At 40.8% G+C, this 24,624-nt stretch overlaps 1 protein-coding gene across 1 annotated transcript in view; it reads left to right on the plus strand.

The window, feature by feature from the left end:
* Nucleotides 1–12,522: 12,522 nt before the first annotated feature.
* Nucleotides 12,523–24,624, plus strand: part of LOC149185223 (uncharacterized) — a 28,254-nt gene continuing 16,152 nt past the window's right edge. Inside the window, exon 1 of the mRNA XM_089417831.1 lies at nucleotides 12,523–13,875. Coding sequence (XP_089273957.1) covers nucleotides 12,907–13,875 — 969 coding nt within the window. The 5' untranslated portion in view covers nucleotides 12,523–12,906. The remainder of the gene's footprint in view (nucleotides 13,876–24,624) is intronic.

Here is a 24,624-nt window from a genome sequence, read left to right on the forward strand (position 1 = left end):
TCCTGTAGAAAGGTACTCCTCCATTAGAACAATTATTGCTCTAGCTGCACAAATGGGGTGGAAGATCCACTAGATGGATGTAAAAACAACATTCATCAATGGAGTTATTGAGGAGGAGGTGTATATTGAGCAACCAGAAGGCTTTGAGACATTTGACTGAGAGTCTCATGTGTACAGACTCAAGCAGCATTGTACGATCTCAAACATGCACCCTGTGATTGATACACCAGGATCGATAGCTACCTCACCAATTTGGGCTTCACCAAAAGTGAAGTGGATGCAAACCTCTATCATATCTTGGTAGAAGGTAAACTTCTCATTATTGTCTTAGTTGATGATTTAATTTTAACTAGTGATGAACAACTGATCAAATCTTGCAAAGAGGACCTTGCAACGGAATTTCAAATGAAGGACATCGGTCTCATGCACTACTTCCTCGATTTGGAAGTATGGCAAGGCAATGGGGAACTGTTTGTCTCTCAAGGCACGTATGAAAATGAGATACTACAAATATTCTGTATGGAGAGTTGTAAACCTATGGAGACACCTCCAACGACCAACTAGAGGAAGGAGGATGATGCTACTTCAGGTGAGGAAGTGGATACTACCATTTATCGACATCTAGTGGGTTCACTGATGTATCTTGTGAACACACGACTAGATATGTGCTATGCAGTTAACCAGTTGAGCCAAGTTATGGTTAGGCCAACCAAATTATTTTGGAAGGAAGCTAAGCATGTCCTATGATACCTCAGAGGCACTACCCAATATGGATTATGGTACAGACAAATAGAGGAAGTGAAGTTGTGTGGCTTCACAGATCCAGATTGGGCAAGGAGTCCATCCGACCAAAATAGTACATCAGGTGGAATTTTCATTGTGGGTCCGCAACAATTTCCTAGTATAGTAGGAAGAAGAGGTATGTGGCACTCAGCTCAGCAGAAGCAAAATACATGTCTACAAGTCAAGCAACATGTGAGGTGATCTGGATGAGAAAGATACTTGTTGGATTATTTGGTCAGATGATGGATCCAATTATGATCTACTGCGATAATCATAGTTGCATCAAGCTCTATGAGAATCATGTTTTTCACGATCGATCCAAGCATATAGATATACAATATCACCATTTACGGGACTATGTGCAGATGTTATGCTCTTAATCTGTAAAAAAGATACCCAAATACAGAATATGCGAAGAAAGATACCCAGAACATAGAATAGTGAGAGACAACAACAAATATTTTATTATTCAGAAAGCAATGTTCACTGGCCTCTTCGAGGGGGCAACCTCCAATAGAGCAGAGCTCGATTCAAAAATAAGACACGATGCTCCTCGCAGGGAGTCTCTATCCTTTATATATGACTCATACATGCAATACCATGGATCAATACCATAGGTTTTATTAATACCATCTATCTAATACTACGACCCATTTGCAACTAACTGTGGTCCCATCATTAATTGCGGGTTAACCACTTACAATTATTAATATGGGCTTTATTGACTCTTGACTATGACTCGATCCCATTACATAAATAAGGGGGTTAGGGTGGGACCCTAAGACTAGCCTTGTCCTCAAGGCTGAGGCTGCAGAAACTGCTGAAGAATAGTGGCCGGTTCCCAAGTTGCATCTTCCGGAGAGGTGTCTTTCCACTTGACGAGGACTTCCCTAATCATGCGGCCCCGCAGGTGCCTGTCTCGTGTGTCTAGGACCTATTCAGGTTGGAGCCAGATTGACCCTTCTTCGTCCAATTCAGGTAGACTGGTTTGAATTCTGCAATTGTTCCCAATCACTTTCTTGAGGCATGAGACATGGAAAACTGGATGGATTTTTGCAGTAGGTGGCAAAGCCAACTTGTAAGCCACTTCTCCAATGCGCTGAAGTACTTGATATGGTCCGTAGAATTTTGGAGATAGTTTCTGGCAACCCTTGTCTTTGAGTGATGTTTGCTTATATGGTTGCAGCCTCAAAAAGACCTGATCCCCTTCTTGAAATTGGCGCTCTGAGCGATGCTAGTCTACCTGTTGCTTCATGCGGTTTTGAGCTTGATGAAGATTCTCTCTAAGATGGGCGAGCATGGTTGTGCGGTGTTGTAGGAGTTGATCCACTGCTTGTACCTTTGAGCACCCCTTGATATAAGAAGTAGGGGAAGGAGGGAATTGACCATATACTGCTTCATAGGGAGTCATTTTGGTGGTGGCATGATAGTTGGTGTTATACCACCATTCAGCCAGAGGTAACCACTGTACCCAAAGATGTTGCTTTTCTGAAGTGAAACACCTAAGGTAGGTTTCCAGACATTTGTTGACGGCTTCAGTTTGACCATCCGTTTGTGGATGATAGGAAGTACTGAGTTTTATTTGAGTGCCTTGTAGCCTGAAGAGTTCCTGCCAAAAATTACTGGTGAAGATCGAGTCGCGATCGGACACAATAGAAGTGGGCATGCCATGCAATTTGAAGATCTGATCCATGAAAGATTGAGCGACCAAAGTCGGTGTAAACGGGTGGGGTAGGGCGCAGAAATGAGCATACTTCGAAAGTCTGTCCACAACCACCATGATGACTAACTTGTTTCCTGACTTTGGAAGACCTATAATGAAATCCATAGAAACCTCCGTCCATATTGATGCCGGGATGGGCAACGGTTGTAATGTGCCTGGTGCGTTGACGGTCTCCCCTTTGTGGTGTTGATAGACATCGCATTCTGCTACGAAAGTAAGGATTTCCTTTTTCATGCCTATCCAAAAAAATGATCTTCTGGTGCAAGCATACGTCTTCTGAAAGCCTGAATGTCCTGCAAAGGGGGATGAGTGCAATTCTGCCAAAATGCGACTTTTGAGGGTGGATGTTGGTGATATTACGACTCTATCCCTGTAGCGAAGAATCTCATCCTGCCACAAGTAGCCCTTGGTGGAATTTGGATCTGCCTGCAATTGAGAAATGAGTTGGGAGAGCCCGGGATGTGAAAACCATTCCCTACGAGCCTCTTCAATCCATTATGGAATGGGAAGGGAAATTACTAGCAGGGTACTTTCCTCCTCAAATTGGCGAGATAATGCATCTGCTACACTATTGTCTTACCCTTTCTTGTAAATGATCTCATAATCATATCCTTGCATTTTGGCGAGCCATTTATTTTGTTGTGGGGAGGATAGGCGTTGCTCCAAAAAATATTTAAGACTGTGATGGTCTGTGCGGATTTGGAAACGTCGCCCCAATAAGTAAGGTCGCCAGGACTCTACTGCATGTAAGATGGCCATCATTTCCTTCTCATAGGTAGATTGGCCCAGATTCTTCCCACTTAGTTGTTGGCTTGTGAAGGTCGTCCTTCCTGCATTAAGACCGCCCCAATACCCGTACCCGAAGCATCACATTCAATGACAAAAGATTTGGTGAAATCAGGTAGTGCTAAGACTGGAGTGGAACACATGGCATTTTTTAGCGCTGTAAAGGCCTGTTGTGCGTCCTCATTCCAGAAGAATGAATTTTTCTTCAGGAGTTGAGTGACGGGCTTCGCTATGCGACCATAATTGCGAACAAATTTGCGATAATAGCCTGTGAGACCCAAAAATCCTCTCAGGCTCTTCAAGGTCCTAGGTTGAGGCCAATCCTGCATTGCCTGGATCTTTTTGGGGTCCACCTTGACACCTTCACGCCCCACAATGTGGCCCAAATAATCAACTTCTTCCATGCCAAATGAACACTTGGACATCTTAACAAATAATTTATGCTTACACAGTAGTTGCAAGAGTAGATCTACATGCTGAAGATGTGCGGCCCAAGTGCAACTATAGATGAGGATGTCATCGAAGAAGACAAGGACAAATTTCCTGAGATATGGTTTGAGAAGGTGGTTCATAAGGCTCTGAAAAGTAGATGGGGCATTACAAAGACCGAATGGCATGACCAAGAACTCATAATGGCCTTCATGAGTTCGGAAAGCAGTCTTTGGAATGTCGACTTCCTTCATGCGAATTTGGTGGTAGCCTAAGCGCAGATCCAGCTTAGTGAAGAATTGAGCCCCATTGAGTTCATCCAGCAAATCATCAACCACCGGGATGGGAAATTTATCTTTGACTGTCAACTTATTGAGGGCCCTGAAGTTTGGAAACATCCGCCACTCCCCATCTTTCTTGAGCACCATGACCACCGGTGATGAATAAGGACTAATGCTGGGATGATTGACACCTGCTTCCAAAATTTCCTTGATTATTTTTTCTATTTCATTCTTTTGGGTGAACGGATATCTGTATGGGCACACATTTGGGGGTTGGGCCCCTGGAACCAAGGTGATGCTATGATCATGTTCCCCTCTCGAGGGTGGAAGCTCATGAGGCTTGTCAAAGACCGGCAGATGGTTATTTAAAATCTGTTGCATATCAGGATGAATCGGCAGAGACTTGGTTGCGACTGCCTGGATGGCATTAAATTGATTTATAACTCCATGATGGCCCTTTTTTAGCAAGTTTTCCATCCTATGCGAGCTGATGATAGAGGGAGCTCCCGCCTGGAGTCCACGGAGGGTATGTGTGGAGTTGTTCTGCTTAAAACTCATATATAACTCCTGGAAATCCATTGTGATTGGCCCAAGAGTGCGGAGCCATTCAGCGCCGAGGAGAATGTCACACCCTCCTATGTGTATGGCAAACATGTGGGTCTTCAACTGATAATCCCCCATTTGAAGTTTGACATTTTCATCGCGGCCTTCACATTTCATTGTGCCCCCATCCGCAATTTGGACTTGGAAGTTAGAAACTGCTTGTACAAAACAATGCACTGCTTCCGCGACTTCGTGATGGATGAAATTATGTGTACTTCCACTATCAATCAAGACTACTACTGGGCGATGTTTAATAAAACCTCTGATTTTGAGAGTTTGAGGTGAAGAAATCCCTGCTAAAGCATGCAGTGAAATAATTGGTTCGTCAGGGACATTGTCCTTTTGGTTGTCCTCTTCTACCGCCTCATGTTCCTCAAGTGGTGGATCTTCCTCCGATGAGCTGTAGTCAGTGGCATCAATTTGAAAAAATCTGGGCTCTTTGCATTTATGACCTGGGGAGTATTTTTCATCACAGTAGTAACATAATCCTTGCTTTCTTCTTTCATCCATTTCTGCAGGTGACACCTTTTGGACCTTAAGTGTTTGAGTCGTGTTGTGAGCCAGTGGGGGGTGACCCTTAGTGGAGAAATTTGGGCGACTGTACTGGGCTGCTAACACACGTTCCACGTTACGAGCTACCTTGCAAGCCTCCGTCCATGTGGGAGGGTGGTGCAGTAGGACTTGGGCTTTTATGGCTTCTTTAAGACCGCTGATAAAACATTCCGTGTAGAACACATCTGAGTGACCCCTAGTGCGGAAGGCTAAGGCTTCAAATGCTGTAATATATTCATCCACTGTGCCAGTCTGTCGGAGCTTAGTAAGATGACCCAAAAAAGAAGATTCCTGGTCAAAGCGGTCTGTAAGACCTTTTTTGAAGTTGGTCCAAGCCAGAAAAGGTCCATTGCAACGTTGACACCATTCCCACCATTGCCACCTTTCATTGTCCAAGTACATGCTCCCCACCATAAGCTGAGTCTCACTATCTAAGATATTATTCAGATTGAAATACTGCTCCATTTGTGCTATCCATGCTGCCGGGTGAGAACCGTCAAATTTATGCATATCCAACTTGGGAGGTCTTTGAAGGGATTGTTGGTGGGTGCCCCAGACGTGAGGAGAGTGGCTAGACTCACCCTCACTGTGTCCATTGCCATTATATGCCTCCTCGTGGGCTTCCTCCTTGCCCTTCGAGATTAGGATAGATAGTCTGTCAAATTGAATTTGGATGGATTGCAAGGTTAGTTCAAGTTTGTCAATCCTCTCATTGGCCATAGCTTGAGCTCTAGTTTCTACCATGCACCGATCAGATGTTCTTGAGATTTGGGACCGCCCAAAAAAAAAAAAAAATCAGTAAGAATTGAATGGTACCACCGTGCTCAACTCGTCGTCCTGATTCTGATGGGCTAGATCACCAATAAGCGCCCTGGGAGATCTCAGACCTTTTTTTTTTTTTTTTTGGTCTGAAAACTCCTAACGGAGTTTTACTCCTTCCTTATGAATACTGCAGTCGCCAAATCCTCAAAATGTTAATGCTGCCAAAAGTCCTGCAAAGATTATGCCCAGGTATAGGAACCCCACACAACTACTAAGATCTGATGGATCTGAGAGATCTGAATGGCAGATCGGATAGCTCTGGGCGGCGGAACAGACTGTTGCTGCGGATCTGATGGATCTAATAGATCAGAATGGCTGGTCTGCTAACTCGGAACTACGGGATTGATGTCTGCTGCTGCTGCACCCCTTTGCACGAGCGGATCTGGCAGAGATGATGCTTGATCCCAAGATAGAAAAGGGAACTATGGTCTCGAGGAGTGTCAGGTGCTACAGATCGCAATATACATAAGGGTCTGACAGTAGTACTCAGCCCAATGTTTCAAGGCTCTAACTAAGGAGGATCAACCGTACCCTTAGCCGTACAACCCGACTACCCTATCGTACGGGCGAGTAATCTCTCCGAGTGCTGTTCTCGGTGTACTATAGCAGCAAGACAGCCGACGGTTTATCTATGGCGAGGTTGCGGAGGAGCTAAGGGGCTTCCGATATACCCAGAAGGTACTTGGAAGACAGTCCGTACGCGGTTCTGTCTAATGCGCTACTACTCGAAGGGGTACCCATAGGGGTTACAAGGGAGTCCAACAAGCGTGACCACCTCTTGTATTTCCTGCATGCATGCCTCCCCAAATCCGTAGGTTTATGTGCTCAACGACAGATCCTGTGGTTTAAAGACGCCAGAACACGTCTCTAGCCAAAAAAAAAATTGCTAAAAAATGGAGATCCCACTGACCCTGGAAAGTGCTCTGATACCACTTGTTATGCTCTTAACCTGCAAAAAAGATACCCAAATACAGAATATGCGAAGAAAGATACCCAAAACATAGAATAGTGAGAGACAACAACAAATATTTTATTATTCAGAAAGCAATGTTCACTGGCCTCTTCGAGGGGGCAACCTCCAATAGAGCAGAGCTTGATTCAAAAATAAGACACGATGCTCCTCGCAGGGAGTCTCTATCCTTTATATATGACTCATACATGCAATACCATGGATCAATACCATAGGTTTTATTAATACCATCTATCTAATACTACGACCCATTTGCAACTAACTGTGGTCCCATCATTAATTGCGAGTTAACCACTTACAATTATTAATATGGGCTTTATTGACTCTTGACTATGACTCGATCCCATTACATAAATAAGGGGGTTAGGGTGGGACCCTAATAGCAGAGCCGGATAATGTTGCTATAATACATTCCGATAGAGGAACATGATGTTGACATTTTGACAAAGGCCTTGTCAAGAGGGAAGTTCGAGTTCCACAAGTGCAGGATAAGGGTGGTTGATAATCCCTTTCTTGCTGAGAGGGAGTGTTGAAAAATGCAGCAAGAAATTCTCAATTTGATTTTGCCTTGATTAAATTGAGAAAATTTGAATTTCCACATCAACAAACAACTTGGATGTAGTTAACTTATGTGACATGGCTTGTGTCACCTAGTTTACTCAGTAAATTCAAGTTGGAGGAGTTAGAGTTTAGTTAAGCATGTTTGATTGCTAATTTGTAGCAATCAAAGTCAATTATCTCAAGTTGTTTTCAGTTAAACTAGTTCCAACTGTTGGAGGAACTAGTGGAAGGTCAGTTGTGCAGTGGGACTTCAGTGAAACTCAGTGATCATCTAGTTAACTGATCAATCAACCCAAAATAGCTAGTGCATGCAGAGAATTCGAGTTCCCTAGTTGTGGTGGAGATTCCAAGGCAGTATAACATTAGTTGTAGACTATTATTGAGTGTACAAGTGTTGCATATAGTCTAAGGATCAACCCTGGGAATTACGCAATCCATTTTGGAGAAATTCCTAAACAATAGGGGCTTAATTTCTCAAGGAATTGTGCAAGGAAATAGGGGCTCAAGCAAAAGCAAAAATTGACTAAGTCTGGATCAGAGCTTCTCAGTGAGCAAAGAGATAGGTTATTCACTTGCAAGTTGTGCTCAGTTGAGCAAAGCAATTGTAATACATCTCTATTCATCAGATTAATGCAAGTAAGCATTGGGGTTTTTAGCAGATTGCTTTCCCTAGGAAAAATATTGTGTGCATGTGTGTTATTTCTTATTGCATGTATGAGATTTTTGTTCTAAATTATGAATTAACTTCCGCAAAGCAGTAGAGTAGGTTTGTGTCTTGTGATTTTGATTAAAACTTCATGAGCAGTTGCAAATCTACACCATAATTTCTACATATATTATTAATGTCCACAATTTCTCAGCAAAATAGACAACTCCTTATATACAAAAAGAACGTAGCTTCCAGATGTTTTCAATTAAAACATCCTAAAACTTCTTACAACTATATATTATGTAAAAACACTTAATATTATAATTGCTTTAAAGATATTAAAACCAAGCTAAAGACATAGCACACATTAGCTTCTTTTAATCCAATATTGGTAGGAAAATAGTCTTGTTTTCCAAGCTCATGTCTTCTTCCTTGAAGTCCACCTAAGAGGAATTATTGACATCTAATGATTTGAAGCATTTGAATGAGATATTTTATTCAAATTTATAACCATGTTTCTCAATGTATTACATTTAATGCCTATAATGGTTATTTGTTGTTTTTATTAAACAAATGCACCCATGATTAAGGAATTTTGGTAGGTATACCAATGCTTGTTTTCTTGGACTTTCGAGGTGATGGAGAAGAGGGTCATCTTATTATAATATATAGATTTTTTTTTGCACTTGAAAAACTCTTCAAGTTTCTTATGCTTCCTTGTTATTAATAGAGGCAACATATAGATACATGCACCTATAACTAGTTTTCTCCCAAAATATCCATGTATCAATGAAACAAGAACCACACTATTCCACAAACTACATAATGCCACAAAAACTCTACGAATTCCAAGATTTTTGTGATTGTCAAATGTGCCAAGCTTGAACACAACAAAGCCAAAAGACCAAACCCCCAAGAAATGGAACACAGGTCACCAAAATACAATTACTTACTATGACTAAAGCCAACAAATTTAGGGTGACAAGTGACGAAATCTAATTGAAAGTGTAAAAACTCCAAAAAAATCAAACATAGAGTATTTAAGAGCCAACACTGGTGTAATTTCACAGGTAAGACATACCCAAAATCTAAATGCAACAAAGAAAAATGCAAAAGGACCATGCAAATGTTGATTGTGGTTCTTATTAAGCAATTTTTGGATGAACTAACCTTGCTCCCCACTACATTTCTTCCTTGTCCCTTGCGAAAATCCACTATTCCACTTTTGCTTTGGTAAATCACATTTGGCGGGTTTAATCCTTCGGGTCTGTTTAGGTCAGGCTTCAAAGTCAAGCCAAATGGTGTGTGGCTTGACCTACTATGAGACCATTACATTCGAAAAAAATAAATAAATCACATTTGGTAGTTTAGGTGATAGTCCTACAATACGTTTCACCACGTGAAAGAGGGTATGCCAGTCATATCAAATTTAGGCACCTAGCATTGAGTTGAGTGACTACGGAGGCATGACATATATGAACTTAAAAAAAACCTTCAGATAGATAAATTGAATTTTCATTCATTTTTAACATCTCATTTTCAATCAATAATTATGGTCTATCAATATTTGAAAGCACAATTTTTTATTTATTTATAAATAACAAACTTTTTTATTATTTTTAAAGCAAACAAAGATACCTACTATCTTATTATCCATTAACATATAGATTTCAAAATCATCCTTTAAATTATTTATAATTCTTAAAAATTTGATTTAAAATTATTAGCCATAACTAAACTTAAAAAAATACATATACCTCAATTTAATTATTCGTAAAATTTACTAAACTTAAAATAAATTATTTGAAATTTTCCTTTTATATAAGGATGATACTACCTTATTACCCATTTAATTATGAAAGAAGATTGATATATTATTTGAAGTTGTATTACCAATCTGTGTTAATTCTAATCTACCAAATGTTGAGAGGGATCAAATCTCTTGAAATATATTTTTTTTAAGTGAAAAGAGTTTTGATCCCTCTCCATGCATGATAGGTCTGAAGTTAAAATGGATCTAAGATGTTTTAATTATTAATTTTATAACTTTTATTTTATTTTATTTTAATGTAATTTGAACGAGTCAAAATATTTTATTGATAATTGTGACGAGAGGTGCTCTCCAACCCAATATGGTAAAGATGTTGTAACATAATGTATTATATTTGTTTGGAGTTTTCCACAGTTAATCACGTTAACAATATTTTTCTTTTCCAGAAGGGAAATGTGTATAGTAGTTAGTTCGTCCAATGTTTCGGGTGGAACTCCATCCCATCACGAGGGACTAGAAAGCTATGTGATGAATGGACAAGTGCCAAAGAGTCCTATAAATAGGAAATTTTATTAAGTAACCACTAGAGACATAATATTTATATTAATACAATTTTCTATTTATAAGACTCTTTGGCACTCGTTCATTCATCACATAGCTTTCTAGACTCGGGTGACGTATGGAGTTCTTGACAAACTAACTACTATACACATTACTATACACATTTCTATTCCAGAAAAGAAAAATATTGTCAACATAATATATGATAAACATTTTAAGCATCTAAAATATTTTTTATAATTATTAATTATATTATATTATTTTATTTTATTTTAACCAAACAACGATACAATACATAGTTGGTTGGACAATCTTCCAATGAAAGAAAGAAAGAAAATTCTTTTAACGTCCACGAGGCTAAAGATAGCCTATGGGACATATTACTTCTTCATTTGCTTGATGTATTCGACCCTTTTTCTGTGAAGCCTCACAATAAATGCTCCCAGCTTCTCGACAAACCCCTCGCTAAATAGATTATCCCAAGAGCTAGCTGCAAGCATATCTACATAACTTTCCCTGTTGCCTTTGAAGGCCTCACATTCTAAAATGAAATGTTTTTCTGTTTCCACTTTTTCAGAAGAACAAAAAATGCATACTCTTTCCTCCCACACTTCTTTTGGCCTTTTCCAGTGCCTTATTTCACAATGGAGTTGATGAGAATTAGTCCTTAACTGAGCAATAAGAATTTTGGCTCTCCAAGAGATATTGACCTCTATGTATGCTTTTGGTTGATGACTATGAGTGGGATTAAACACTTCAATATAATACTTTTTCTTTCTTCCTAGCTCCTTATCCCAAGTACGCTTGTGGAACTTATCCATAACAAAAGCTTTTATCTCTTTGTTGTTTATGGGACATGTGTTCAAGCAAATACCCCATTTACTAAACCATTTGTTATTTTGCTGCATCCAAGTCTTTTTTCTGTTGCACAATATGTCATTAAAGACAACCTTAGGCCATCTACCCTCTTCCATTTTCTCAATTTTTTTTAAATACCTTATGACTCGCACCATAACAATTGCTTCAATAGGAGCAACCCCTATTTCACTTAACAAGATAACATAAGGAACTGCACTTTTAATCTTGAATTTGTTTGTAATCAAACACTTTTGAATTTTCTCAATTTGTTTCCACTGCATGTCGAATGTACTGCTGGCCCATAGTTCACAACCATAGAGAATCACCAGAATCACTAGAAGCCCAAAAAGAGTTTGAGTGGTTTTCCAGTCCCATAACTCTGCCTCTCTACACCTATTTTGAAAAGCATAAAATGCTTTCCAATCCCCCAAAGTTCTTTTCTTTCTACAACCATCCCAACTTAGATTTTTGTTGAAGTCAATTCCGAGGTATTTGTAATCCGCAACTTCTTCCAGAATGTTGCCTTCAAAGTAGAACTTATGCTGGTTATGTTTTCTTTTTTTAGAGAAAACCACTACTTTCGTTTTGCTGATATTAACTTGCATCCCCACACTTCTACAAAAACGCTCAAGGGATTATAAGTGCTCTTGCAAACTAAGAGCGGATTTAGTAATCAGAATAAGGTCATCTGCATACAAAAGAAGTCTTATAACAAACTTGCCCAAATAGATAACCATCACCCCTTTGTGAATTTAACCACTCCTCAAGCTTGTCGATATATAAACCAAAAAGGGTAGAAGACAATGGACAACCTTGCTTGACCCCGATATTCGCTTCTAAAACTTTCATAAAAGTCTGCTAAAGTTCTAATTTTGACTTTCACCTCTTCATACAGCCTATGCACAACTGCTCTCAAATGTTTATGAATTCCAAATTCCTCCATTCTGTGCCAAAACTTATCCCTAAAAACCATATCAAACGTTTTTCTGAAATCAACAAAACAACAAAAAAAAACTTCTTTTTTTCTATCAAACTTTTTCAATAATACACCTTAAAGTTATACAACAATTTTCCCAAACCTAAACCCTTGAAAAAACCGCGTACAACAACCGCAATAATAAACGTTACATCAAAGGCTACACGAAGAAATAAATACATCAAATTATAGAATGCTACAATAAGAAATAGAAATAGAAATAGATGGCATTGCCTAATAGTACGCCTTCGGGATTCGATCCCTTGACCTCTACGCAGTGAGTGGCCGCACTTACTCAAACCGCTTTGCCTACCTGCAACGCACCAGCAGTACTTGTGTGTTGTTCTCGGTCCAAATCCAGGGCCTAACAGGATCTGTGAGAATAGTATAGGGCTTTTTGTTTTCCTGCACAAAACTTTTCCATTTTTTTTTGTTGGTGTTGGGCCAGAGTGGGGTTAGAATCTTGGGAGTGTTGGGATTCTCAGATGCAGCCTTAAAGATTTCAGTGCCACTCGAACCTGGGCTAGTTGTAGTAAACCCTCACCCATTAATCGACAAGTTCGGCTTTATCGTGGTTGTATATGGCGAGGATGGATGGATATGACGCATACTCTCACTCAAAGTGGGCTCACTCTGCTCCTGCCTGTGGCTGTTGTGGCTTCCAGCAATCCAGAAGGGGAACAGGGTTTTATGTTCTTCCTATTCCCATGGAAGTTCTCACACACGACTATGACCACCACTGTGAAACAGACGATTTCGACGATTATTGTCAACATCTTTTGACTGCCATTCGGCGACGACGAAGAAGAGGAAGAAGATGGGTGGAGGAGGAAGAGTTCGAACCCCTTTCCGCATACGCTCACTTCGCCTATCCCCACAGAGCCCGCCAAGAAGCTGGCGAAGCTCCCCCTCTAAGGGCAAAGAAGAGCAGCAGCAGGGACGAAGAGATTGAATACTGTTTACACAGTTTGGCCGATCGACTTGAGGCCTTAGAAATTGGCTTGAAGGAGCTCACCAGGGTTCGAAACTCGTCGGTGCCCACGTTCAAGTCGCGAATCCTGGCCAAAAATGCTCCCACAAAGAAGCATTATTCTTCTTCTTGTGGTCTCTTCAAAACGTCAACGCCCAGTACGCCGAGCAGTCCCAGTAGTCATATTGATGTGGAACAAAATCACCAATCAGAGAAGATATGTCAGGGCGGAGAGGGCGGAGAGGATGAGGCGTTGAAAATCTCAACATCATCGTTCAATGATGATATTAATGTGGAAAATTTTTACCAACAAAGGATATGTCATGGCTCTGGAAAGACTGAGATGAGTCCAGACACTGCGGCCCTGATCATCCAGACCAGATTCCGGGCATATCTCGCAAGGCGATCTCAGACTCTGAGGCATCTCAGGGACTTGGCTATGATCAAATCTGAGTTCAAGCAGCTCAACTTCCTGTTTGCCAATGCCGGCTACAGGAGAATTGTGAGGCGAGATCAGGATGAGCGACGGAGGTTTTGTGAGAAAGCTGTTGGTCTTCTGCTCAAGCTTGACTCCATTGAGGTAATCCATTAGATTTACACTACCTTCATTCCCATTTAAATTAGTGACTAGTTCAGTGGGTTGTGGCCTGTTGGTTGAAACAAAACTTGACTATGTTAATGATCCAAGTTTAAACTTCAATGTACACAAAACCCTTCATTATAATATTTTTTCCCTATTTGATAAGTTTCATATACAGCATTGATTAAAAAAATCATTTAAAGAGTAATCCATATCAAACCGAGAGGTCAGTGATGTGTCCGGAAGTTTCAATCTAGTTAAAGCTCTGAAATTGAAATTGGGCAGTGGCATCTAGAGGGTTGCTACAACGTAAAGAAAAGAAACAAAACCAAAATTTATTCGAAGGCTACCAAATTCTATAAGGAATAATGAACCAATAAATAATTACTTTTTTTGCTAAAGCAAGAGTCGAGCCTTCTATTTCAATAAATCGAAAAACAAATTACATAAGGTACAACAGTCTTCAAGGAATTGTGAGCAAAAGAGAAATCAAATGACTGACAGCCACAGAACCACAAAGAGTACCGCAAAACCCTCGAAAAGCAGGCCAAAGAATTGTGAGCAAAAGAGAAATCAAATCACTGACAGCCACAAAACCACAAACAATACTGCAAAACCCTCGAAAAGCAGGCCAAAGTTTAACCAATCAATCACCCTCCAGAGATCCGATGGACTATGATAAAATAAGCCTCGGATTCGAATAGGGGAAAGAAGCCATTCTGAAAGGATTTCGGGTCCGAAAGGGGATAACTCTCGAGCATAATTTTGTCCCGAAATCCACCAATGCCCACCATGATGCGTAACAAGCATAGAGGATAACAATCGCCCTGCCCTGCACCTTATCCTTGATCGTCGCTTCCCCTTGCCAGATCCAATGGTGGAGGAAGATATCGCACGACCCACAAACACGGAGAATAACCGCGCACTGAACACCCTGGACCCACCAACCTGCATGATTGATCATGACCGTAGAAACATATTGCTTGATCCAACAGCTGTGATACATATCGCACGGGCCAAAAGCACCTAGATTTAGCGCGTGATGAGGGCGGTATTTATTACCGTACCTAGGCCACGTGTTGATATGTGAATGGAATCGCTCCCAAATCTGAAAAACCACAAACCGCTTGAAGGGCTTGCGATGAACCCGAAACCACTCCCCGAGCGGTATTGCCATCACCGAAAGAATAACCGGTTTGTTGAGTTTGCCGAGATCTCCAGGATTCTGGCTTCTCGCACTAGCCCATCTCCTCGCGCTAAAGCACCAAAGGAAGATGAAAAGTCCTCCGTTCCACCGTCTGCCCAAGTAACAACTTTTGCCTAACCACATCCTCCAGAGACTTCTGAGATTATTCTTACCAAAAGGGACCTCCCTACAAAACTGACTCTTCATAAGAAAAACCCAAATCATATAGATGCCGGTTCTATGTCTCTATTACAAAACACCTTTTTGTCCTCGTCCGCCTGATCTAGACAGCGAACCCTTAACCCATTTTGAGGCAGCTCTTGCCAGCTTAGCTCAACCCTGCTCATGGTGCAGAGCACCCCTTGATTTGCCAGGATGTCTGCCAATTTATTGGCCATTCTTAGCACATGTGTGAAGCCCATTGTACTTAAGCCCCGAAGGTGAAGCTGAATCCGCTGAAAGACCTGCAGCAACCTCCAGTGCTTTGAGACTTTTTCTGGCTCCGTACCATAACTGATTCTCTTAACCGAATTAATGATTAACTCAGAGTCAACTTCAACTATGATATTTTGGAGATTATTCTGCTTCAGGAATTCTAAACAATGCTCGAGAGCCATTAATTCCGCCAAATTATTAGTGGCTCTTCCCAAATGGCAATGAAAAATAGAAAGGATGCAGCCATTATCATCTCTTAACACCCCTCCAAAACCTGCTACACCCGGGTTACCTTTTGAGGCCCCATCAATGTTGAATTTCAAAAAACCCTGAGGTGGGGGGTGCCAGTAATCCTGCTTAGTGTTCATTTTCATGACCTTTCTGTCCAAGCCCTGTGGGATGAGCTCCAACATCCCCAACTAAAGAAGTATCTGCCTTTCAGCTTCTGAAGGTGGATTCTTTGGGGAATTTCTCACAACAGTGCCTACCGTCTCTTTAAGCTGTCTTAATATCTGCTCAAAGATTTGGTGGGAGGATCGTTTTTCATTTTTGAAGACTCTGTTGTTCCTTTCTTTCCAGACATTCCATATTATGAAACTTGGCGTTAAAGCCCAGGCTGAGCAGAGAAACTCATAATCAGAGAAGTTTCGTCTCCATTTATTCAGGGTGTTGATAATGCTTCCTTTGTCCCTGTCTATCTGTCGGAAAATAGTGGCAAATGAGTCCCACAAACTGGAAGTGAAGTTGCAATTATTGAGCAGGTGCTCTATGGTTTCCTCTTGGGCCTCACAGAGCTGGCATCTGGAAGGACCCATAACACCCCTCTTTCGAATATTATCCCAAGTTAGAATTTTCTTGTGTTGAACCAACCACATGAAGACTTTGATCTTCATCCATCCTTGATGCCTCCATAGGTTCTTCCAAGCCTTGTCCGGTACATTGTGGTCCAGCTCAAGGAGTATGCTTTTAGCCTCCTTGAAATTGAAGGTACCTTCATTATTATTACCCCATCTAAGTTGATCATGTCCCCTTGTCACTATAATTTTCCTTTTGTCCAACACTTTCATTAGTGCCTCTGCTTTTGCTTTTAAGGGGTTATCATCCCTATACTCAAACTTCTTCCAGATTCTCCATTTTCCTTCTCTGTTGTTTTGACCCCAAAAATCTTTAACCCTAAGTAAGCCTTGGGCATCAGTTTCTTTTTTGAGATCTAGAAAGTCCTCTGTTAGTAGTGTAGGTTCCTGTTGCCATTTATCCTCCCAAAACAAAGCAAGATCCCCCTCTCTGATTTCCCAAAAGCTATTTTTTTGTACTAATCCTCTATTTTCCCAGGCCTTATTCCAAATATGTGAACCTTTAATGATGCCAGTCATCCGTATGTGCTCATTCTCTTGCCAATTGCTAGCATATTTTGCTTTCCAGATACTAGCCCATTGAGCCTTTGGATCTTTTACCCAGCGCCACCATAATTTCGCCCCTAGAACTCTACTTAGCACTTCCGGATCATCCAATCCAAGACCCCCTTGATTTTTAGGTTTGCAGATCTTATCCCAAGCAACCAAGGCCCATTTCTTTCTCTGCTCCCCCTTGCCCCAAAGAAAGTCTCTTTGAATGTTTCTAAATTGTTGCAACACTCCCTTAGGAGCAGGCAGGGCAGAGAGCATGAAGACGGGGATAGATTGAAGAACAGCTTTAGTAAGCACTAACCGACCAGCCAGGTTTAAAGACCTAATAGTCCATTTCTTGATTTTATCCTGCATCTTATTGATCACTGGCTCCCAAATGCTCTTGTGCAACGGTTTAACAGTTAGAGGAACTCCCAAGTACTTAGAAGGAAGGACATCCCTTTGAAAGCCCAAAATTCTGGAGATGTTTCTCTGAATAGCAATATTGGTATTAAAGAAAAAAATCTTAGATTTAGAGAGATTAACTTCCATACCTGTAGCCATGGCAAAGTCACACAGGATAGTTTATAAGCTAGTGCCTCTTTGACTGTGGGGATTCCCTGAAGCATGGTATCATCAACAAATTGTTGATGAGTTAAAGCCTGACTAGCCTCAGAAAGCTGAAGACCCTTGATATTTCCAATTTCTTTCGCCTGCTTGATTGACCGACCAAGTCCTTCCATCATGAGGATAAAGAGAAAGGGAGAGAGCGGATCTCCCTGCCTGAGGCCTCTGGAGGGAGTAAAGGTCTTGGAAGGAGAACCATTAACCAGAATTGAGAAGCTGGAAGAGGTAACTAAGGCCATGACCCATCTGACCCAGTTATGATCAAACCCAAAGGCTATAAGTACCTTCCTGATATAGGTCCAATTCAGCTTATCGTAAGCTTTGGCTAGGTCCAATTGCATAATCATGCCCGCTTTCCTATTGCTTACCAAAGAGTGAACCACCTCATGCGCTTGAATGATGTTATTGAGAATTTGTCTGCCCTCCACATACCCAGATTGCTCCACAGAAACTAGAGTGGGAAGAAGAGGTTTGAGCCTATTGGCCACTACCTTGGATATTATTTTGTACACCACATTGCACAGAGCTATGGGTCTATATTTGTCCGGGGTCAGTGCATTATCCTGTTTGGGGATCAAGGATATGAAGGAAGTATTGAGCACCTTCAAAATGGTTCTATTCATTCTGGAATCCTCCACCACCTTCAGAATGTCTTGTTTAACAATATTCCAGCAAGCTTTAAAGAAATCCACATTGAAACCATCAGGGCCTGGCGCTTTACCATTCTGCATTTCTTTGATGACTTCACCAACCTCCTCTTCAGTCACTGGCCTATTAAGATTGAAATTATCCTCTCTTGTAACAATCCTAGGTATATGCCTTGTTAAGTCCCTGATGAAGTGATCTCTGTCTGAGATTGTTTCCTTTGCTATGTCTCGAAAGTGCTGAACTAGCACCGTTTCTATATCTGCATGGGTATTAAGAATATGACCTTCCTCATTCTTGATCGAAGAGATCCTATTATGAGATCTATTTGCCAAGGTGGATCTATGGAAAAATTTAGTATTTCGCTCCCCTTCTTTGAGCCATTGAACTCTAGATTTTTGTCTCCAAAAAATTTCCTCTTGTTTACATAGATTCTCCCAGTCTATCTGATGTTTGGTGACTTGATCATTTTTGACCTTATCAAAACCATCCATGATAAGGTCTTGATTCAGTTCCTGCATTTTGTCTTCAACAGCTTTTTTCGCTTCAAAAATGTTGCCAAATTCATTTTTGTTCCAGTCTTTAAGCCTGAACTTGATGTGCTTTAGCCTAGTAGAAACATACTTGTACCCTGCAGCTGCAGATCCTCTATCCACCATTTTGCAATATTACTGTTGAAATCTGGGTGTGTGAGCCAGATATTCTCAAATCTGAAAGGTTTGTTCTTGGGGGTACCGATGCCCTGCATCTCTAGTTGTATTGGCCAATGGTTTGAGCCTCCAAAGGGGAGAATTCTTGCTACTATGTCCTTGTCGTTGAGCATAAGGTCCTCTGAGATTATGAATCTGTCTAACTTGGAGGCGACTTGAGACTCTCCTCCTCTTTTATTGTTCCAAGTAAATAGGCCATTACTCATGTCAGTGTCAACTAGATTCATATTATCTATAAAAGTTTGAAAAGCTATAGAGTCTTTGCTTAAGGTTCTGGTTCCCCCTTTTTTCTCCGAAAGTGATTTGATCATGTTGAAGTCTCCTCCCATGATCCATGGTACTCCTGCATATCTATCTCTCAAATCCTCAAGAGAATCTAGAAACTTGAGTTTATCATCTATTCTTTGAGGGCCATAAACATTTGTGACCAGATAAGTATCCCTATCTCCCACAGGCTGGATAACCACTGATAAATAATTCCTAGATGCCTCAACATCTATTATTCCAATCTTTTGGGGGTTCCAAAGAGTGAGTATACCCCCTGCTGTATTGTCTGCTTTAACTTCTAAAAATTCATACCTGCTGAGCCAGTTGCTATGAACTTCTTTGATTCTTTGAATGGAACATTTAGTTTCCTGGATAAAGATCATATCCGGTGCTTCTTGTTTCATTCTGTGACTAAGTATTCTTTGTTTTCTCTTACTCCCTAGACCTCTTATATTCCAAGATGTAAACTTCATTATTACAGATTTGTAAAGGAGTAGCTGGTTAGGTCTTTCATCTTACTCGAATCTATCATTAGCTTTCCACATTCCATCAATAACTCATTCTGCTTTTTTCTGCCTCTTTTCTTCCCTGGGTTTTTAGGAGCTAATCTTGGTGAGGTTTTCATAGGTTTCACACCTTCGTTGCCCTGCCTTTCTTTGTTTTTATGACTCTCCGGCCCCTTTGCCTGAGTTTTCCATAGGAACAGTTGTTGTACTCTGTTGAACTCTTCTTGTGGTAATGAGTCTACCCCTCCCATGGTACCCTGTTTCAAGAACCCTTCCAGATCTAGGTGTTCTCTATCCAGAATCTCTTGTAGTTCATGATCCTCCGTTTCCATCTCACTTTGGATCATTTCTTGGTCCATCTCTAGTTCTCCATCACTCAGCATGGTTTCTTTCTGTTTGGTAATATCCTGTGTTTGTTCACTATTTACCTCTTTCTCTTTCTCCCCAGGGCTACCTTCCATGACCTGATCTTCTTTTGTTATCTCCTCCTCTTCTTCAAGTACATGGAACTTATTCTGGCTGACCTGTTGCCCTTCTGTTTGATGTTGTTTTGTTCCCCTTTTGCCCCCTTTTCCTCTATATCCCACTTTGTGGAAGCCTTCATTATCTTTCATTGTAGCAGATTTATTCTTATTCTCGATTTTACTGAGAGGACAGTCTCTAAAAAGATGTCCATGTTCATGGCACTTGCGGCATCTGAAAGGTATATGCTCATAATCTACTGTTTGCACCCATTCTTCATCAAAGACTTCCAAGATGACCTCATCCGGTAGAGCTCCAGAGAGATCCATCTCCACACATATTCTTGCAAAGGAAGTGTATTTACCCCTTCTGGTGGCCTCAGAAGCTTTGACAAAACGCCCTAGTTTATTTCCTATGGCAGATAACGATTCCGTTTGCCAGTAATCAAGAGGTAGGGAATAGAGTCTTACCCAGACCGGGACCGAGGTGAAAGTCTCTCGCTCCGGGACAAAATTCATCATCCACGGCCGCATGTAGAGGCCTGCTGCTGCATAGAAGTAGGGCCCTCCTTCAAACACTCTGTCTTTGTCCTCAATATTTGTAAAGACCACAGTAAAGAAACCCTTTGACCCCAGATGTAGGTCTATGCTTCCTTTTGGTTTCCAATGGTATTTGATCCACGTTTGCAGAGCCTTTTCAGTGGGCCATAATCCCATGAATTTGCAAATGATAGCATAGGTCCGCATGTGATCCCTGTGCGCCTGCAGAGCAGGATCATTTAAAACTACTCTGGGAGTGACGTCAGCCTTAGGTTTACATGGCCCCTTATGTGCCTTGTTTTCTGCTCCCTGTTTTTTGTCTTCTTCCTCATTTTCTTTGGTTTTGTTGTCCTTCCTTGATTTGGTAAAATCCTGTTCCTCTTCCATGCTTCTTTTTGCTTCCTCTGAAGGACCTCTGACAGATTCTAATGGTTTCTTGCCCCGGCTGGCCATGGCCTGCCTGTAGGAGGGAGAAGAGCTCCCCCCTTTGCGCCCCTCCATGGGGAACCGCCCCTGCAGCAATGTGAAACCCTAGCTCTGCGCCTCGTTCTCTAGGTCCAGTTTCCTCAAGCTCTCTCTGCAGTTCCCGAATCGAACCAATAAATAATTACAATTTGAGTATGTGAAACAGATAAATAATTACAATGTGAGTATGTAGATTTTCATAGTTGGAAATTATGTTTGTTATTTTGTTTTTGTTTTCGGAAACACTGTGCATCAATTATGATAATTTCATAATTGATACACAGTGGTTTCCAGACAAAAAATTGACAAAAAATTACAATTTAGTGAAGACTTTCTTTTAGTTTTAGGAGTAATATATAGTTCATAGACTTTTACAAAAGTAGGGCAATGGGACTAAAAGATTAACAACAATATAATAAAAACTTAAAAGTGAGAATATCATAACAACTCCTAGATCTAAACTAACGACATTAAGTCAAGATAAAGAAATCTGAGAACAAAGCCATAGAGAGTTAAGCAATATTTTAAAACTTAGACTTGGCCTTGGAATCAATCAAGGGTCAACTTGGACTTGGATTGATTCAAACTAATCTGATTTCAATGAATAGATTTACTAAAATAAAGGAAAATATTTATATTTAATGAGAAAACATATTCTAAAGATTCCAAACCATTAGAGACAAAATATGCGAAGTCTACTTATGTATATACCATGTAAGGGAGCTCTCTCCATCTCAAAGATGTCCTCTATGTTCCAGGACTGAAGAAGAACCTTGTTTTAGTAGCTACCCTTGGGGATATGATGCCATCTTCAACAGAGGTAAGGCATACCTCAAGCACTTAGCTTTTGGAGTAGTGAAGCAGATAGGTGTGAGGGTGAAGAACCTTTACAAGTTGCAGGTTGAGACATGTGTAGCCTTGAGCAACAAAGTAGGTGGTGAGCAGAGCGAGAGCAGGTTGGAGTACTTAAGATGGAGGAGCTGCTCGCTTCCAAGGAGGAGCCTCATCCAGGTGGCAAGAAGCTTGCACAACATGATCCATAGCAGGATGCAGAGGAGAAGAGACCAGGATGAGAGCAGGCAACTACTCAGTTAGAGACTCCTAGTACAGGGAGAAGAAATCCAAGTGGGTCAAGAAGTTGATTTAGGAGTGTTAAATTTGGCAACTAGGGCCAAACTCCACCTTGGACAACTCATATGATGAAGGTGATATTTTTATTGGATTCCTCTTTCCGAGAGGTGTACAATTGATCTAAATATCATCTCATTCTGACATGTACAAATGGAATTATGAATTTATTTCTATTATGGACAAATTGTCAAGTTCGAGTCTCGACTAGCAATCTTATGTAGGTTCAGAAGCCCCAAAGACACGTCTATTCATCCTCAATGTTGCATATAAATAGAAGGAGCATCTACCTCATTTGGACACTCATCCCTTACACATCTCTCTCTCTCTCTCTCTCATCTAATTGGGTGTATGATTTCTGGGCAGCCTCTCTCTCCACAAGTGCGAAGGACAACCTGCAATTTTATGTTTTGGGCATTGACCAAATCGCAGGAGGGTTTGACCAACGTTGACTGAGCTGCGATTGATCGAGTTTAAGTGCATTTTTCTTGGGGAATATTTTGTTTGTACCGGCCTGCTTTTCTGAGCATAGAAAACGATGCAATTTGAGCTATTTGACCAGCATTGACCGAGTTTGATTGATATTTTCAGGATTGTTTTGGGCTAATTTGGATTGTTGTTGGAGGCCAAGTTGACTGGGTTTGACCAAGCTGATTTGGAGGAGAAATTCTGCCATGGTGATCAACGTTGACTTTTTGGTTAGGGCTTCCTGTGACTGCGGTTTGAGTGGACAGATTTGACTTTGATTGGTCAAGTGAATTTTTTATATTGTATTCTTTCTCTCTCTCTTGAACTTTTGAAGAATAATAAGAAGACTTGATCAAAGGGTTTCCCCACATTAGGGTTTGTCCCTGGCATGTGCCACATCTTGTGTCCTCTTGTCTTGGCTTGTCTTCTACTGTTTTTATTTATGTTCTATTTGGAAATTGATATTGGGCTAGTAAGAAAAATTGAAGGAAATTGCTCTTAAGCATAGAACATACCATTGATATCTAAAATTAACATGGTATCAGAGCTGAGGTGAAGACAAAGCCCAATCAGGAGTGAAAAGAGCAATCGCTGAGATTTGTTGGACGAGGACAAGAGTCAATGGCCTTTGCATCTTACTTCAAGCCTGATGACAAGCTCAATGATAAGTTTGATTATCATGCATGGAAGATGTCTCTTGATTTGACTTTGGAAGAGCAGAATGTTATCGATTATGTGTAGGGAAAGATCACTGGACCTCCTTCAAATGCATCGGCTGTCGCTAAGACAAAGTACAAGAAAGGTGAAGTAAAAGCAAAGAAGATCATCTGGGATTCTATTAACAAGCATTTGGTTGCATACATCTCTGATTTGAACACATCCAAGGAGATGTATGACAGGTTGGTTGGCATGTTCAAGGTTAGCAATGCAAACCAAGTTCTCTTCCTCAAAAACAAGTTGAAGGACATAAAGAAGGGAAGAGGTGAAGATATTCAATCCTACTTCATGAGGATTACCATGAAAAAAATGATCTTCTTTCAATTGGAGAAGTTATTGCTGATAGGGAGCTCACTCTCATTGCCCTTGGAGGTCTCCCTCGTGAATGGCATGTGTTCAACACTACTATCCTCAACAACGACAAGATTCCAGGTTTTGAAGAATTGTTGACTAGATGCACTTAAGAAGAGACAAGGATGATGGAGAGAGACATGCTTTCAAATAGGAATGAACCTACTGCATTCTCCGCTCATGCTAAAAAGAACAATGCAAGTTCAAAGAAGCAATGTCAAGGAAGAATAGGATTCAAAGATGGAAGGAAGGGAAGATACTTCATTTGTAACAAGTTTGGCCACTATGCTAGGGAGTGTCCTAATAGAAGGGATACACCTCATGATGATGACAACCACAACCACGACAATTTCAGGGGCAACAACAATCAAAGGAATGGCAGATTCAACAAAAAGGAAAAAGGAATGCTCCCGCTACTCAACATGGAAATGGTCAACCTCCCAAAAGATCAAGAAACTCCAAGTATGATGAATCTAATGTTGTTGATAACAAGCAAAAATAGTTTTATCTTATATCTGCCCTCTCCACTGCCTCTCCTCTGGGCACCTTGGGAAATTGGTTGATTGATAGTGGTGCCTCAAGGCACTTAACTGGATATAAGGAGGCTCTTTCAAATCTGATAGAAAATGATACAAATTTGGAAATTATCCTTGGAGACAATGCTACCTATCCCGTGAAGGGAGTTAGGAATGTTACTCTTCAATTGAACCAAGGTAACACCATTCATCTACAAGAAGTACTATATGTACCTGATCTAAAGAAGAACCTAGTATCTATCTTAGCGATGGAAGACAAAGGATTCAAGGTGGAATTCATTGATGGAAAGGTACATGTTTGGAATAAAAATTTCAAAGAAGA

Source organism: Pinus tabuliformis, chromosome 3_2 (assembly GCF_031772625.1).
Source record: "Pinus tabuliformis cultivar Carrire ecotype Pingquan chromosome 3_2, CPIR1, whole genome shotgun sequence".
Taxonomy (NCBI): domain Eukaryota; kingdom Viridiplantae; phylum Streptophyta; class Pinopsida; order Pinales; family Pinaceae; genus Pinus; species Pinus tabuliformis.